The sequence below is a fragment of the Danio rerio genome, chromosome 12, assembly GCF_052040795.2.
Source record: "Danio rerio strain M-AB ecotype USA chromosome 12, GRCz13ab, whole genome shotgun sequence".
Classification (NCBI taxonomy): Eukaryota; Metazoa; Chordata; class Actinopteri; order Cypriniformes; family Danionidae; genus Danio; species Danio rerio.
Genome location: NC_141032.1, coordinates 24,513,332 through 24,531,512, shown reverse-complemented (window position 1 = coordinate 24,531,512; position 18,181 = coordinate 24,513,332). Strand labels below are relative to the sequence as shown.

At 33.7% G+C, this 18,181-nt stretch overlaps 1 protein-coding gene and 1 long non-coding RNA gene across 2 annotated transcripts in view; both read right to left on the bottom strand.

Moving 5' to 3' along the window:
- The window catches only part of wnt3 (wingless-type MMTV integration site family, member 3), a 45,917-nt gene extending 28,047 nt beyond the window's left edge, over positions 1-17,870 (bottom strand). Inside the window, 1 exon segment of the mRNA NM_001114552.2 lies at positions 17,434-17,870. Within this exon segment, the coding sequence (NP_001108024.1) occupies positions 17,434-17,513 (80 nt within the window). The 5' untranslated portion in view covers positions 17,514-17,870.
- LOC147834465 (uncharacterized) lies at positions 1,523-8,474 on the bottom strand. Its single transcript, XR_015504086.1, has 3 exons — positions 4,847-8,474; positions 3,107-4,562; positions 1,523-3,057 (listed from the first exon to the last, which is right to left on the bottom strand). It is a non-coding gene; the product is annotated as an uncharacterized LOC147834465 (long non-coding RNA).
- Positions 17,871-18,181: the final 311 nt, after the last annotated feature.

Genomic DNA, 18,181 nt, shown 5'->3' with positions numbered 1-18,181 from the left:
CTGTTGATGCTAACTTGAGAACATAAGGTAGTGCAAGCAGGTGAAAATCATTCAAGAAAAAACGAAATCCACCTGTAGCAGCTTCCAGACAGCAGTCAAAATAGTGACATTTGAAGATTAGTTTAGGTTCTCTTCAGCAAATATTGTTCTTGCTACCTGCTTAGATGTGTTTCCCTTTCATGTTAATAAGGCTTATTATTCTTGTCATTGTGCCCTGCTTGTTATGGCTAATTGCTTATTGTTAAATGGACCTGATAAAGACCTTGTAGGTTGAAACTTTGTTCAATTAAATTAGTCTTTTAAGAGGTAATTTGGCAGTGTGGCAATGTTTTTTGACTATTTAAACTGTATAATGTACACTACCTGACAATGCTCGATCCTAGTTGTTGAATTTGGAAAAGTAGGAGGTAGTTTTTTCAAATGAATCATCTGTTGAACTGCATCCCAATTATCAGAAATACTGCAGAAGAACTATTGGAGCCCGCATAGACCCAAGATTCGCACAGAAATCAGTTAAGTTTGGTGAAGGAAAAAATCATGGTTTGGGGTTACATTTAGTATCAAGACATTTGTGCTCCCCATTACATTACAAACCACAGGAAACAAATTCTAAAGCAGGATAGGACTCGTTTTTCTACTGCAGCCATCATATCGGGATTGACCAGCCCAGTCACCAGGTATGAACATTATTGAGCACGACTAGGGTAAGATGGTTGAGGCATTAAAGATGAATCCAAAAAAACTTGATGAACTCTGGGAGTCCTGCAAGAACACTTTCTTTGCCTTTCCAGATGACTTTATTAATAATTAATTTGAGTCATTGCATAGATGTATGAATGCAGTCGTCCAAGCTCATGGGTGTCATACACAATATTCATTCTTTTCCCACTTCAATATGACTTTATATTCTATACTGTACATTATTTCTGTTTAGTGACAAGACTTTTGTCTAAACAAAGTCAGACCTTACTGTCCTGATTAAATAATTAAAAATCAAGGCATATATTATTTTGGTAAAATAAGTGTAGTCTAGAAGGCTTTACCTTTCATATAAGCCACTTTTGATAGCAAATGATCAACTAGAAGTCAAGTTACTATTTGTTGTTCCTAAAATAGGCAACAAGACTTTTGTCAGGTGGTGTACAAGTGAATATGTCATTATATTAGTAATATTTGTGATGTTTTAAACTAAGTGTAACACCGCTGGAATTTAATCTGTTCTGAATGTTGTTTAGAGGGGCCATTCATTACTGTTTTTCTTTCGTTGTGTATAAAGGCATGTTTTTCAAACATATTACAGATGTTAAATTATGGTTTTGTGTGGTTGTGTGCTGCTTCTGTTTTTTTTTATGTGCAGTTTGATGGTTCTGAAGTTTGTTTAGCCTAACATAAAAGAAAATTATTAGTTGCTAAAAAATGTATTCTGTTTCAGAGAAGCCAGTTATTGTCGTTTGATTAGATTTTTTATTTTGTACTTTTAAAGAATTCATAGTTCTCGTTAGTGCAAGAAAGACCGTTTTAGTTTTGTTTTGCTTTTTTTTTTTTTTTTTGACGACTTGACATGATTCAGGATCGTTTCGTTCTTCAAAACGCATCCAAGAGTTGTTGTCATAGCAACACTTCTGGTAACTCAAACCTACTTGGGAGCAGGCTTATTTCATATAATCAGGATTAGATTGGGTGATTTCAAGCAAAGATAATACTGAAAGTATGTACCAAATTCAGATATGTTCTTACAGTAGTAGTTATATACACTTGGCAAAATAGTAAATAGTTTAAAAAGTTTAAAAAATATATTAATAAAACTTTTGCAATCTGCACTTCGAAAGAAAAGTACAAAACCTGTCATATGGTAGTTCTCCCCAAGGGGTTCAAAGAGAAAATGCATTTAATTTAATAATATGGACTTAATATGAAACAAACGTGTCCTATTTTAAGGTGACCCGTTTTAGTACAATATGTGTATGATACTAGACATGCACAATATTTAACTTTTTTTTTAAAAGGAATAATAAATTATGCAGTCATGCACTTGCATGTTTTGACAGCTAAACTGGCGGTTATTTGAAATTAAAAATTGCTAAATACTCTTGATGCATGAGTGTAAATTGTAAAGCCTGCAGCCCACAACAAAGGTAGAAAGTTATTGTGTTTCATATTTAACAAACCCTTTACTACGAATTTTATGTAATTTTGCTCACATGGATAGTTGAAAATTAATCAGAAGATGTCATAACACTACTGTCTCGTCAGCCAAGTTTTGCATTGATTTTGCATCATGATTTTAAGGATCGGTAGATCAGTTCTTTGCAACACATGCAGCGATCTCAAATCAGTTCATCCAGACATTTTAATCTGATTCACGAATGTATAACCAAATTAGCCACAGATCAGTTATCAAGATTAAAAGATCTAAGATCTGCAAAATCATCTAAGATCATTTAATTGAGGTACAAAAAAATGTACCCCTGTTATGTTATGCTATTTTATGCTAAGTTATATGTTATATTATATGTTATGTTATATGTTATGTTTTGTTCACATTGCCCTTACTACCTGACTGACTTCACTAAGCTACGTTAGTTGTCATGAGAAATCAGATCTTATGGGGTTTGAGAAGAGAAAATGTTTGGGTGGTCCAATACTTTGACTATTTCTAATGAGAAATGTGGAAATGGGACAATTTCCACTGCCAAACAGTTTTCCTGTCCACAAGAAATACGAAACAGCTGCACATCTTGATACAATCAAAGCCAATCAGAATATTTTTCAAATCTTATTTAAATTTAAGATTAGACCAAAAGATATTAGAGGGGATGGGACTTTATACTACAAATGCTTCTGATTAGAAAGCTACTGGTTCCATTATAGTATTAAGTAGATTTCTCAGTTTGGCAAAAAAAGAAAAAAAAAAAAGAAAAAAGGATTGGGTTAATGTTTGTAATTTACACTGTGCTAAAAGTGCAGTTTTATGTTTAAGATTTAGGATTTGTTTTTATTAATGCGTGTGTGTTAAATAAAACACATTAAAATAGCTCTAAAATTAATTTTAAACTACTGTTACACAGCATAATAGCTGCTTTCTAACAGATCTATATTTGACCACTGTTGCTCTCTTCACATAGTAGCCTAACATTTAGAGCTTGTCAACACTGAACACGCCTGTTTAATTTTTGTCTTTTGCGTCAGTATATAAAAAAACAGATCAGTTTATAGTTAGAAAGTTGTCACTTATAATGTTGACTGACCATCTAGCTGATGTAGACCGATCCAAACTAATCATAAACTGTTTTTTTCAAAAGGGTCATGTTTTGTGTTTTTCGTTGACATTTTTTGTGCAGTTCTTTAAGTGGTGTAATTAGCTGTGCTGTTAACCTCAGTCCTGTGTTGTGTTATGGTCCAGAAACCTCTGTGACGTACAACTTTGGGGTCTGTCTCTGAGAGCTGCTGTCTGTCACTGTTCATATAGCGGAGCTGTCAGAGGGCTAGAGCGTGCTAACAACTCAGACTCCACCGCTACTCCCTACGTAAGCAAGCTGACACATTTGATTAAACTTGTGATGTATTACACAACTCCCTAAAGCCCCTCTAGATGAACTGACATAGATGTAGATGTTTGGTTTTCACCAGAGCCAAGATGTTTTTTCCAATTCCATTCAGAAGCCTGACCGAACATTAGCAAAATGTCTGAACGTGGTATAGCCGCAGACGGTGCAGACAGTAAATGAATGCTTTTTGTGATAAATGTTACAAAATGTTAACAGTTGTTTTTTCTACGAAAACTACCTAAAACTAAGTAAGAATTATACTTACTTATTTAGTGAGCTTTTCTGTCTTTCAGTGAATCTGTTGATCCAGTTAATAACGCTGACCTGAATGATTCAGACTTCAGAAATACTCGTTTGAAAAACTATGTTTTCTAAAGGAACACTTCACTTGTTTTTTATTTTTTAATTTTTTTTTAAATTGGCTCATTTTACAACTCCTCGGTTTACAGTTAAACAGTTGAGGTTTACCATTCACTAATCCATTCAGCCGACCTCTGGGCCTGGTGGGAGCACTGTTAGCTTAGTTTAGCTTAGCATAGCATAAATCATTGAATTAGATTAGACCGTTAGCTACTTGCTCAAAAAAATAAGAAATAAAAAAGGTTTTAATAACTTCCTATTTAAAGCTTGAATTTTCTGTAGTTACATCATAAGATCGACAGAAAATGAAAGGTTGTTAATCAAAGAATACACCGTAAAACCCAAAATGTTAAGGTAACTCGAACCGTTTGAGGAACTAATCCTAATGAGTTCTGTGAACATAGTCCATTTGAGTAAATGAAGCAATTTGAGCACAGTAAAACCGAATAAATAAAGAGAACTTAAACCAGTTGAGTACTGTAAAATCCAATAAGTTAAGGCAACTCAAACCGTTTGAGGAAACCGATTGCTACATTGAAAAACTAATCTATATGAGTACTGTGAACTTACTCCATTTAAGATGAAGCAATGAGGTATTTAATTAACTCATTACCTTTAACATTGAGTTGAAAACTCTTAAATGAGTAGAATTAACTTTCAGTAAATTTTGAGTTAACTACACTCATTACATTTGATAAAGTTGACTGTTGCAGACATCCCAAGTCTCCCGGAAGTTGCGAGAGTATCCCTCAAATGCAAAGACACTCCCGGATGCCCGCAAATGAATGATAATCTCCCGGAAATCGCGCGCTTCCTGCCCGGTCCTTAAATACGTTGCACAGCCCTCTCTCCACCGCATCCCTCATAGTTCTTCAGGTACGTCGCGCGCAATTCACCCCCACCACTCTTCAGGTAATGTTATGTCGCGTCGCGCGTGCGCGCAACTCCCACCGCTCTTCGGGTACGTCTCGCGCGCACACGCCCCCCTACCCAGATACGTCGCTCACTCAACGCTCACTCTACAGCACAGTAGTTCCATAGCACAAAGTTCCTTAATTATTACACCAGAATGAGAGTGTAGTTCTTAGCCACACTGGACTGTAAAAAATGCTGGGTTCCCCAAAATTGATTTGTGTTGAGACAACATGAAAAGAATTAAGTTAACATTTTATTTTCACATTTTAATAAATTGAACATAAAACAATTAAGCTGCCCCCCCAAAAACCCAAGAGTTGCGTTGTTTTAGCTTATTTTAAACAAACAGCAAACAACACTAAAAATGCTGGGTTCCACACAACTTTTTTTTTTTTTATTTGGAACAACATGAAGAAATTGAGTTTTTACATGTTTAAGAGGATTGAACAATTAAGTTGTCCCAACAAAATCTAAAGAATTGTATTGATTCAGCTCATTTTAAAGTAAACTTTTATTAGTTTGAACAAGCAACAAAAATATTTTTTAAAGTGAATAACAAAGAGCATATGCCATTTTTGAGTTCATATAAGCTTAGAAAGTAGCAACTTTTACATTTCTGTTGATCTTAGTATATGATGTAACTACAAAAGACTTAAACTTTAAATTCATTGTAAAACTCAACAGTTAACTTTATCAAATGAAATGAGTGTAGTTAACTCATAATTTACTGAAAGTTAATTTTACTCATTTGAAAAGAGTTTTGAACTCGGTGTTAAAAGTAATGAGCCAATTAAATACCTCATTACTTCAGCTTAAATAGATTAAGTTTACAGAACTCATATAGATTCATTTTTCAACTTAAATGGTTTGTTGCAATCAGTTTCCTCAAACAGTTTGAGCTGACTTAACTTATTGGGTTTTACAGTACTCAGTTGGTTTGAGTTTTCTTCATTTATTGGGTTTTACTGTGCTCAAATTGCTTCGTTTACTCAAATGGATTAAGTTCACATTACTCATTTAGATTAGTTTTTGAACTTAAATGGTTTGTTGCAATCGGTTTCCTCAAATGTTTTTTTGTGTTACCTTAACTTTTTGGGTTTACAGTGTAGGAAAATTATGAACTTTTTTTTTTTCAAGCAAAATGCTAATGATCTAATCCAATTCAGTGATTTATGTTAAGCTAAACATCTTAAAATTGCTCTTGCCAGACCCAAATGAATGGATTAAAAAATAGTAAAACTCATTTGGGAAATTAGCCTAAAATGAGCCTATTTCCAAAAATAGTGGAGTGTTCCTTTAAAGAAACTTCTAGTCAATATTTTTCCTCACAGAAATGCCAGCCATTTTTATCTGTCTCGACTGTCACTATTAAAGGTGTGTGTGTGCGACAGGATGACTTCAGAGATAACCTCAGGTGGTCTGGAAGATCCACAGGTGTAGTCTGTACCCATTCATCATCAGATCCTGAATGAGGGTAACTATGCGCTCCTCTTCTTAATCCAGTTTGGTTAATAAGGCACCTTTGTGCATTTGTGTCAGTCAGAGAAAGCATTTGCTGGCAGACTTGACCTGCCTATGTGTTCTAACAAGTAAATTGCAAATTGCCGAAACTACAACTTGCAAAATCTCGAGAAATCAAAAGTTAACTGCTTAAAGGCTTGTTGTCATTTATTCACTCTCATGTCTTTCCAAACCTTTAAGACCTCCTCTCATCTTTGGATAACACATTAAGATCATTTTAAGCAATTCAAAAATAAAGAGATCTAAAAATAAACCCATGTGAACTGAACGGTTTAGTTTTCTTAATAGCCACATCACTTTCTGAACAGAATAAACAGGTAAAATGTAGGGATCAGAACAATATAGCTTTTAGATATGTTCACAGAAGATCAAGCATGCTTGGTTAATATGCGACATTCAGTGACATTATTTTTTGTGTTTTAAAAATTGGAACATAATTAACACACAGGCTCATTGGAAATATGGGTTTTAGTCTACATTTTTATGAACTGCACCAAGTAAACTTAGCACTATGGTGTACTATGATACCAACAAAATGTGTTCCTTTTCACACTAATGATGTTTAAATGGTCATATTGACTAATAAAGGTTTATTTTGTGCAGTTCTTTGCACGACACCATATAAATACTACAAAATGTTTAATGGTATCTATGATTTGTAACCGAATATGTTTGCTTGACATATTTAAGATGTTTTTAGTGTGGTTTTAGTGTGCATGTAGTTTACTTTGTACAGTGTTGTACTTGTGATCAGCAGTGCTCAGGTTTAAATTCCACAAAAGTATTGTAAAATAAAGGTAAAACTAAGTGGTCACTGTGGACTTTTATCTTGAGTTTGGCTTTGAAAACACAATTGTTTGGTTTTAGGGAAGGTTTAGGTCAGTGGGTTGCTAGGTGTTTGCATGGGCTTGTAAAAGAAAGAAGTACATCTGAAGCATACATCAAGACATACCCTAAGTAACGTGTTTCAGATTTCAGGTGTTTCAGTTCTGGTTTATTTGTTCTCTGAAATGTGCAATAAAATATACCCAAAGCAGCATATTTTAAATTTGACGAAAATGTAGGCTAAGGCATATATTTCCCATGAGCCTCGGCTGCATGTACCAAAGAAAAGATGACTACAATTCTTAGTCGATACATTTCACCATGTTAAATAAACTGCTGTTGTTGAAAAACAGTTTATCGTTTCATAAATCAACTTTTTTTTGAGTAATATTAAAATATTTACCCTCAAAGACTAATTTACAATATTTGGTTTACATAGATTATGCTTTGATGACAAATCACACAGTTTTGTGACAGAAAATTTAACAGGATTTCACATTCATTTATGTAGTCTACACAAACAGTAAATAGTCAGGATTTCATCTCGCATTATTTGCATTAAAGGTGCTGTATGTACAGGTCTTTTAAAGCATAAAAATACCTCAATATGTTTGCAAATATTTAAGAAACATGCTATGTGAACATCTGTTTAACTTAAAAACAATGCTGAAGTCATTTATTCTCTTTTGAAATTGCAAGATTCGTGTCGGAATGTCTGTCTTTGTTTTGGTGTCTATAATCGTCCACTGTCAGTTTACTGTCAGTTATTTCAGCACCGTATTTTATTTTAGTCTTGAAGGCTGCATCAATGTATGTGACTGCGGCCAAAAATGTGAACTCCGGAGGACAGCAGCATCCTCTATAATCAGATGCAGATTTAAAGTTCTGAAAATCCAAATGAGGCATGTTTTAATTAGCAAATAATATAAATATTACAAACACAAACATTATAGCCAAGCTGCTTACATTGTAACACCGTGTCCTAACAACATCTGACACTATAGTAACATTCAAATGCAGCTATTCAGAAGCAAAACATAGTGTACTGCACTCCAACTAATGATAAGGTTTAGAATCTAAATCTCGATCGTCTACAGAACAAACCAACTTGCCTAATTACCCTAACCCACCTAGTTAACCTAATTAACCTAGTTAAGCCTTTAAATTTCACTTTAAGCTGTATAGAAGTGTCTTAAAAGATTTCTAGTAAAATAATATTTACTGTCATCATGGCAAAGATAAAATAAATCAGTTATTAGTTATTAAAACTATTATGTTTAGAAATGTGTTGAAGAAATCTTTTCTCCGTTAAACAGAAATTGGGGAAAAAAATAAACAGGGGGGCTAATAATTCAGGGGGGCTAAAAATTCTGACTTCAACTGTACTACTACCACTTCTACTAATAATAATAGTTTTGGTTTTATATTTGTGGTAATTTAGTATTTAGATATTGCTATTATTATTATACATTTAAAATATTAGAAAACAATCAAAAAATATTATACTGCTTAAAAAATATATTGCAGCAAATAAAGCGAACCTTAAAGATGACGTCCCAGAACTGCCCCTGCATTATAAGCTAATTGCTTACACACTGTGGACACATCAGTGTTTAACACCATGTGTTATGCAAGTGAAGTTTCGCAATGGATACCCTTAAAAATTAAATGGCTTTAATCAACATTCTTCTATATGTATATATTTTTTTTGCCATAAAACTTTTCTAAACCATGTCAATGTTTTTCTAAAAGATCATTGTAGATCTAAAAAAAAATGCTATTTCAGTCTTTCTAACTCAAACTTTAACCTTTTTTTTCTATGTTTTTCTTGTACTTACTAATACCATTTACTACAAGGTCTGAATGCAAATAGTTTTGGAGTAAATCCTGCACCATTCTCCTCTACGAGATTGCTCTGCCCCAGTGCTATTGATATCGGATTGGCTTCTAATGCTGAACCAATACATCTGAAAAGTAATACCGGTAAGACGGGCTATCTGTTTCACCCTCCTTTTCCTAAGTGGCCCCCATTATCCACGAAACATCCTTGATCTTTTTCCCAGTGAATTGCAGCTGGTGGATATTGCTGTGCTGTGTTTCAGAGGGGGTTTTTGCTATGAAGGGTGTATAATGACATTCCTCTGTCGCAGAGATGAGTCAAGTCCCATTGAAGCCAGCAGGAGCCCAGAGCAGGTCAGAATGCTTACTGGCCTCCCGATGCTGCCCTCCTTCATGCCTATTCTCTCCCAAAAGGAGTTTTCACAATTTTAATTAATTCAGAATTAGTGTTTTATGTTAAGTGTTTGTGTATGTTTCCGACTCAAAGGGGCTCTTTGCTTTTGAGAATGGAGAGTGAAAGCCTATTTGTGCTTAAATGAGAGTCTCATAAGGCTTTGTTGTGGTTACAAAAAGAGCAACTTGAATCCAAGTTATATGTGATGAAAGTGAAAAGTTCATTTAAAGATAATTTTGACTCTTTTATTTTGATTGGGTATCGATTTATTAGTATACCCAGGTGTAAATACACACAATCAAACATTCCGATGTCTGTGTATATGAGAATTTTCGGTAACACTTAACAATAAGGTTCATTAGTTAATGCATTTACTTACATGAACTAATCATGAACAACATATGTACAGCATTTATTAATCATAATTGAACATTTACTAATGCATTATTAACATTCAAGTCCATGCTTGTTAACATTAGTTAATGCACCATGAGTTAACAAACTAACAATGAACAACTGTATTTTCATTAACTAACGTTAACTAGCATGAACAAATACAGTAGTAAATTTATTGTTCATTGTTTGTTCATCTTAGTAAATGCATAAATTAACATTAACTAATGAACCTTATTGTAAAGTGTGACCGAATTTTCTTTATTGCAATATTGTATAAATCGAAATCGAAATCTAAAAATCGAGATCATATTGATTCTTTACGTTCTAAAAAAATTGTGTCTTAATAAGGATTTACAAATTATATTGTGATTTTATATATTGTAAATACTGTAGATTAAATGTTTTTTCATAAGGTATATTATAATTCTATTGTTAACAGGTCACAATTCACAGTATTAAACTACTATAAATTTACACCACTAGCTTAAACTACTGATTCGCTGTTTCTTAATAGTTAGTTAGGCATTAGTTGGGTTTAGGTTTTAAGTAGGATTAGGGGTGCAGAATAAGATCATAATAAGATAATAATATTCTAACAATGCAGAAACTCAATGCATTTAGGCATGTAGACATGGTCAAGACAGAGTCTGCTGCAGTTCAAACCGAGGAAGATAATGGGGAAGAAAGGTGATTTAAGTGACTTTGAACGTGGCATTGTGCCACACGGGCTGGTCTGAGTATTTCAGAAACTGCTGATTAACTGGGATTTTCATGCACAACCATTTCTAGGGTTAACAGAGAATGGTCAGAAAAAGAGGAGATATCCAGTTAGCGGCAGTTCTGTGGGCGCAAATGCCTTGTTGATGCCAGAGGTCAGAGGAGAATGGCCAGGCTTGTTCCAACTGAGGTATGCAGAAGAGCACCTCTGAATGCACAACACGTCCAACCCAGCAGCAGAAGACCACACTGGATGCCACTCCTGTCAGCTAAGAACAGGAAACTGAGGCTACAATTTGCACAGGCTTACCAAAATTGGACAATGGAAGATTGGACCAACGTTGTCTGGTCTGATGTGTTTCGATTTCTGCTGTGACATTCGGATGGTAGGGTCAGAATTTGGTATCACAACATGAAAGCATGGATCCATCCTGCCTTGTATCAATGGTTTAGGCTGGTGGTGGTGGTGTAATGTTCTGGAGGATATTTTCTTGGTATACTTTTGGCTTATTAGTATCAATTGAGCATCGTGTCAACACCACAGCCTACCTGAGTATTGTTGCTGATCATGTCCATTCGTTTATGACCACAAAGTACATATCTTCTGATGGCTACTCAGACTAGCTTGAACGTAACAATGAGTTCACTGTACTCAAATGGCCTCTACAGTCACCAGCTCTCAATCCAATAGAGCCCCTTTGGGATGTGGTGAAACGGGAGATTCACATCATGGATGTGCAGTCGACAAAATCTGCAGCAGCGTCATGCTATCAAAATCTCTGTGGAATATTTCCAGTACCTTGTTGAATTTATGTCACAAAGGATTAAGGCAGTTCTGAAGGCAAAAGTGAGTCCAACCTGATAATAAAGCACCTAATAAAGTTTCCTGCTGTAAATATTCATATATCCCTACTGCAAAACTCCCTTTTTTGATTAGTTATATGCATTGCTAAGAACTTCATTTGGACAAATTTAATAGTGTTTTTTTCTTAATATTAAATGTTTTTTTACATGCTCATGTTCCAGATTTCCAAATAGTAAAATTTAGGCCAAACATTGTCCAATCCTAACCCATTTAAATGCTTACAGTATTTATTCAGCTGTCTTATGATGTAAACATATTAAAATGTTTACATTTATGATTGATTTCGTGGTCCACACACACACTTGGAATCTCCACAGGCATAATGTATTTTATACTGTAAAAAAACACTTTGCCTTACCCTACTCCTATCCTGAAATTAAACCCTTGCTTCAAACCTGTAGCATTTTTTCATGCCGCAAGACTTAATTCTTTTCAAAAAATTGCACTGAGCAAATTCTTATTAGCATAATTTTTTAAATCTAACTAATAGTGCCTACAGTTTTACCCAGTTGACTGTTTTGACAGGTACTTCAGATAATAAGAGCTACTGAAAAGTGTTTCCAGGTCAAGCCGGGACTTGATCATGCGTGGTCAGGCTTCTTCGGAGCTGTTGTGTTGTGAAAAGTTTTGATAGATAACAGATGAACTGTGAAGAAACCAGCCAGCTGGATCCGAACGCACGGTGGCTTTGTGGTGCTGTTGTGGGTTGGAGCCACAAATGCGGTGTTTCTTGCTGTCTGGTATTGGGAGTGACTGCTGATTGAGTCTCGGATCTGTAAATGCATGTGAGATTGAACAAAGCGAGACAGGCTGATGGCTTTCAGTAGCTACCCCTGCTTAAGAACAAGCTTAATTAGTTCATCTTGAGAGGATAAAGTCAGATATTAGCAGCCTGGTAAGCTGTTGAAACAGATTAGGGAATGAAATTGGCCTGATTATTGCAACACTGTTCATCATAGATTTAAAGTCCATTCAGTTGGGGAGGGATTAAAGGGAGACGATCTGCCAGGATGGATTAAATGCGCACTATAAGACACAAATACATTTAATTGAACTGAAAGCAGAAAACACACTATGAAAAGTTACTTCTTTTTTTCTGTGTAGCTTAAAAGTCAACATTTTTGAAATATTAGATTACACTATTATTCCGAAAATTAAATTGTTGATCATATTGTTATTATTTTTTTACTAAAAGCTGTTTGTTAGGAATAGCTGTTGTTGTGTCAATGCATGCCTATTGAAAAAGGCTAATATTTAAAAACTTTTTTAACACAATAAATTGCACTGTTAAATATAAAGCAGCTATTCTGCTTTATCTTACTCCACATCCCCAATCCTAGTCAATACCTTACCCAAACTACCACCTTATTAACTAATAAGCAGCAAATTTTTGTTTATTGACCTAAAATCATAGTTAATGGTTTGTTTTAAGCAAATAATTACCCTAACATGGACAAAAATATTTGTGCATATTTAGAACAAGAATAGTTTGATGACATTTTAAAAGATTCATTTGTGGATCGAAATGCAGCCATAAAATATTTAATAGTAATTTTGAATCTTTTTGAATTCCCTCTGTCTTTAATACCACAAGGCTATGTGCCATCTATTTGACAACCAAATATATTTTGAAACACTTAAAATAATGGTCCATTAGATAATGTCAGTTAATGTGTTATTAAATACAGTATATTCATATTATGTTATTGAAAATCAAGTTTTTCAATTTTAGTTTATGTTAACTTGCTGCATTAATTCATGTTAAAAAGCAAAATTTTGGATTTTAATATTAAATTGGTAAATCAGCCATGATTATTAAAGGCTGTGCGTGTTTGTTCTTTATTAATATATGTTAGTATATGATTTTTTAAAAATAATTAAATATATTGTTTAACCAATAAGCCATTCAATTAAAATATTATACCAATTTTTAAAAATAATTTAAAATAGAATTAAATTAAATTAAATTAAATTAAAATCAGTGTTCTTATTCAGTTATACATTTTCTTTGATTTTTACATTAATGTATTTATTATGTATTAATGTATTTATTATGCTGAATGACGGGAACTATTTTCAGCCATATTATAACATTTTATTACAAAAGTGTAACACTCTAAAGTACCCACTCTCACTAAGATTTTAGTTCCGTACCAATTCTCATGAGCAGCAAATTAGGAGTTTACTGAATTAAAATTTGTATTTAAAAATTTAGTAATAGTAATTGTAGTTTAAAAGAAGGTTTGACCAAAAAAATGACAATAGTACAAGCTTGTTCGCTATGAGTGTGTTAGTAAAAACATTAATTACTTTAACTAATAGACTATTCTTTTAAAGTGTTAACAATGATAATTCTAATCTAATTCAGTATGCTCACTTATTCTGTAATACATTTTGTTAGATTTTTACATAATCATCTGTTCACTTTGCTGAATGCAACTAATTTTATATAATAAAATAAACATTGTACTAATTCTCATTAGTAATAATTAGCAGGTTTCATCTGCCTATAATGAATATATTGGCTGTTAGTTAGTTCTTAAAGCACATATTTTGCATGATTTTATTGTACATCCCTAAACCTAGCCAACAAAATAACCCAACTACTAAGATGATAACTTATAAAAAAATAAAGAAAATGAGAAAGGACACATATCAAATCAATTCAATTTGAACACTGAAATAGGATGACCCTCTTTAAATTGTGCATACTTTATATATTTTATATTTCACCTGTTATATCCATCTAATATAATTTGTTTCTCCATATCTGTGCCCTTTCAGAATCCTTCAGTGATGTCATTCTGACTCCTTTAGGCAGAAGTTGAGAACTGATGACGCATCTGCCCATCTACCTGCAGCCTTGTAAGTTTTTGTATCACTTTCTTTTGTCACGAATGTCTCACACTTTCTCTCTCCTACACTTTAACATGAGACACCACCGGCATGAACACTGTTTTGTCCTGCACCTGTCAGTTTTCAGATGAAAACTATTTGGACTATTTGGAAGAAAATCAAGTGTTTTGTTTGTCACACTTTAGCAGTTTGTGCCTGGCTGTTTTATCAAAATTAGTTCTTTCTCCTGCACTGAGCCATAAATCAGCAGCACTTACTTATACACCAAATGTTATTCATATCTATATTGAAGAGATATACACTAGCAGTCAAAAGTCTGGGGTCAGTAGGATTTTTAAATGTTCTAAAATAAGCTTCTCCTGCTCACCAAGGCTGCATTTATTTAATCAAAAATACAGCACATATTGTACGATTGTGAAATATTATTGCACTATAAAATAACTGTTCAAAAGTAGTTTATAATTTAATTTAATAATTTATTACCGTGATTTTAACGATGGAATTTTTAACTTCATTACTCCAGCCTTCAGTCACATGATCCTTTAGAAATCACTTTAATATTAATTATTATTATTATTATTATTAATTAATTAATTACTTATATAATGCCTGGAGTAATAATTTAATTTGAAACTACATATAATAAGAAAGCAATTATTTAAAACGTTAATACATTTTACATTTAAATAATACATCCTAGATGAGCAGACAACTTTTCTTTAAAAAAAAAAAAAAAAAAAAAAACTGACCCCAAACGTTTGACTGGTAGTGTATGTTCATCCATAATTTGCCTGATATCACTTTAGTATAGGGTCCAATTTTCACTATTACCTTGTTGATTATTACCTACCTTTTATCAAGATGTTGCCTGTTTATTAGTGCTTAAAGTACATATTCTGCAAGATCTTACTTATACATACCTAATCCCAGCCAACATCTAAACACAAATACTATTTTAATAACTAATAACAAGCAGCAAAGTGGGAGTTTATTGAGCTAAAAGTCATAGTTAATGATTTGTCATTATTTAAGTGTGACCAATTATAAACAAAATATTACAAAAAATATGACAAACATTTTACAAAAAATAACGAAAGTTAATACTGTTGTGGATGTTTTCTGAATTATTGAGTGATAAAAAAGATGCTTCCCAAAACTGCCTCTGTAAAAACTTTTGTCTCTAATATGTAAAAGAAATAAATGATAATAATTAACTTAAATACACAATGTTTAGAATAAATTATTCATTGGATTTGTTAAATCTTTTTAAGGTAACTGATTGCAAACAATTCATATGGGCTGAATTTAAACAAATTAAATGTAGTAATGTTCAACTTAATTTCTTTCAACTTAATTTTTTCAATGTATTTGTGCTAGAAAATAGTCAAAATAAACACATATTTAACAAAATAATGCCTTATTTACTAATTTAATCATAAAATTTTTGAGATCTTTTTGAAAAGTTTGAAATTATTACTATAATGAATTAACTTTAGGAAAATATGACGATCACTTACAATTTTTTCTCTCTCTCTTTTCACCTGCAGTGCCTTAAATTCACCCAAATCAACGAGACTCTGCATTCTCACACCGGTTACTGACTGAGTATCTCTATATGTCTGTTTCTAAGTAAAAGCACACAAATAATAACTGTGGCCTCTGAATATGTAAGCATATGAGTGCGACTGCATGTTTGGCAGGCCTCGCTCCATAAACGAAACCAGAAGATGCTGGTGGTTTGGAAAGCGAGAGCAGCGGGGACCACATGCTAACTGGGACTACTAAAGCACATTAGTTCTGACAAGTATTGTATCATGAGCCAGGGGGGCTTTTGTCGTTCGCCTACACAAATATTTTCGCAAAAAGACTTACGTTACAAGAGAAGCCTGTGAGGTCAGTGGCATTTTGAGGATGGGGTAATTAGTGGAACTATGACATATCAGCACCATTCAGAGGCAAATGTGATCCTCGTCGAGTGCTGAACGTAAGTGATTTAACAGTACGAGCCTAATGGCAGATCAGAGTATGTGGGAAAAAAAAAGTTTATTACTTCATTTAAGATTGAGGAATTTGAATTGCATTAGATATACAGTAGTGGAGATAACACGGTTTCAAAGTTAATCAATAAACTTATCTGTATGTGTTTTTGTTAATCATCATCATTCATAAGTAAGATTTCTGCATAGAAATGTATACATAATGTTTTGTTTTGGATCAGCTTGTTAATTTTCTCTTGTGATTGACAAATATGCATTACTTTAAGATTTTTATAATATAATATAATATAATATAATATAATATAATATAATATAATATAATATAATATAATATAATATAATATAATGTAATATAATATTTAAATGACAACTCAAGTTGTAAAAAAAATAACAATGATTTTTTTGTTTAAAACAAGGTACTAAAAATTATTTAATTTATTTTTACATTTTGTAATGTTACAATGTTTACGTTTTTTTAAAGATTTTTTTTGAAGAAATTAAAAAGTATCAAAAATTATTTTATATATATATATATATATATATATATATATATATATATATATATATATATATATATATATATATATATATTAGCTTGAATTATGCTTTAAAACAAGTTCCTGGAAAAGATTAGTTCAGAATTTTAAATCCCACAGATCTTTCAAACCACACAGTGACTTCAAACCAAAAGTGCACATTTAAAACAACTGGAGGTTTATACTGTTAAATGACACTTAGCGTTAAACCCCAATGAATTTATTGAGTCCCAAGCCAAGGGACATCCACACTAATGCCCCAATTAACACTCCTAACACGGCTGGAGTGCTGAGGCTATTAGCGAAGACAACAATATCCCCAATCCAGCAGCCCGCTGCCTGACACCTTAACCTAACCTTATCTCTGACAAACACGCCGCATCCATTTCACAACCCTCCGAGCTTCACAAACAAGCTTTAAAATAAATGGAGCCGGGGCGAAAAACACAGCAGCGAGGGGAAAAAAGACGAGGCTAGCCTTTTCCGTCCCTCCAGTGGCTGAGGTTAAGATTCTTTGGACTGAGCCGAGAAGCTTTTTTCCACGCAGTCAACTGAAAAGTGTGCTGTATTTTTACTGCCCTCTGAAAAATGATCACTGACCACCAATTCTCCCCCAGTGCTGCTGGAGAAAGTGATGCCGAAAGTGGGGATCGTTGCTACTCACCACCAGATGGGATAGCCTCCAAGCACCCGAGAGCTGGAGAACCACATGCACATGAGAAATCCAACCAGGTACAAATCCATGAGGTATGTCTTGTGTGGATGGAAAGGGTCTATTGATCAGTACATAGGATTCCTAGAGAGGGGGTGAAAATTAAATCCCGGCAAGGCAAAGATGGATGCTTGAGAGAATAATTAGGAATTTTTTTTGGGGGGGTTCGCGAAAAAACAAAAATAAAACAATTCTCCAAGGTTTGCTGCTGCTTTGAGTTGGGTGAGAAAAGTGTGTGTCTTCCAGTAGTAGTTAGGAGAGTAAGTGTCTCTTTCACACACTCGCACACACGCTCCTACTCGTCCTCTGATTCCCTCCCTCTTACTGAGGTTCTTCCCTAAGGTACATATCTTTTTCTCTCCCCACTTTTTTCCCCTTAGGATCATCAGGGCCAATATTAGAGAGACAGAGTGAGAGAGAGAAAGCGAGAGAGAGAGAGGGGAAAAAAACGACAAGCGAGGTTTGGAGATGTCAGCTGGCAAGCCAATCACAGAGCATGGCCTTAGGTTACGCAAAAAAAAAAAAAAAAATTATTATTCCTGCCCATCTGTCAATCATGCACCACCCCCTGGTAATGTAGCAAAGAAAGAAAGAAAGAGAGAGAGAGAGGAGGCTGGGAGGGAATAAGAATGAAAGGGTGTCAGGACTGAGTTTCGGAGAGGTAGATTTGTCTTATTAAGATCTATATTGTCTGCGTTAG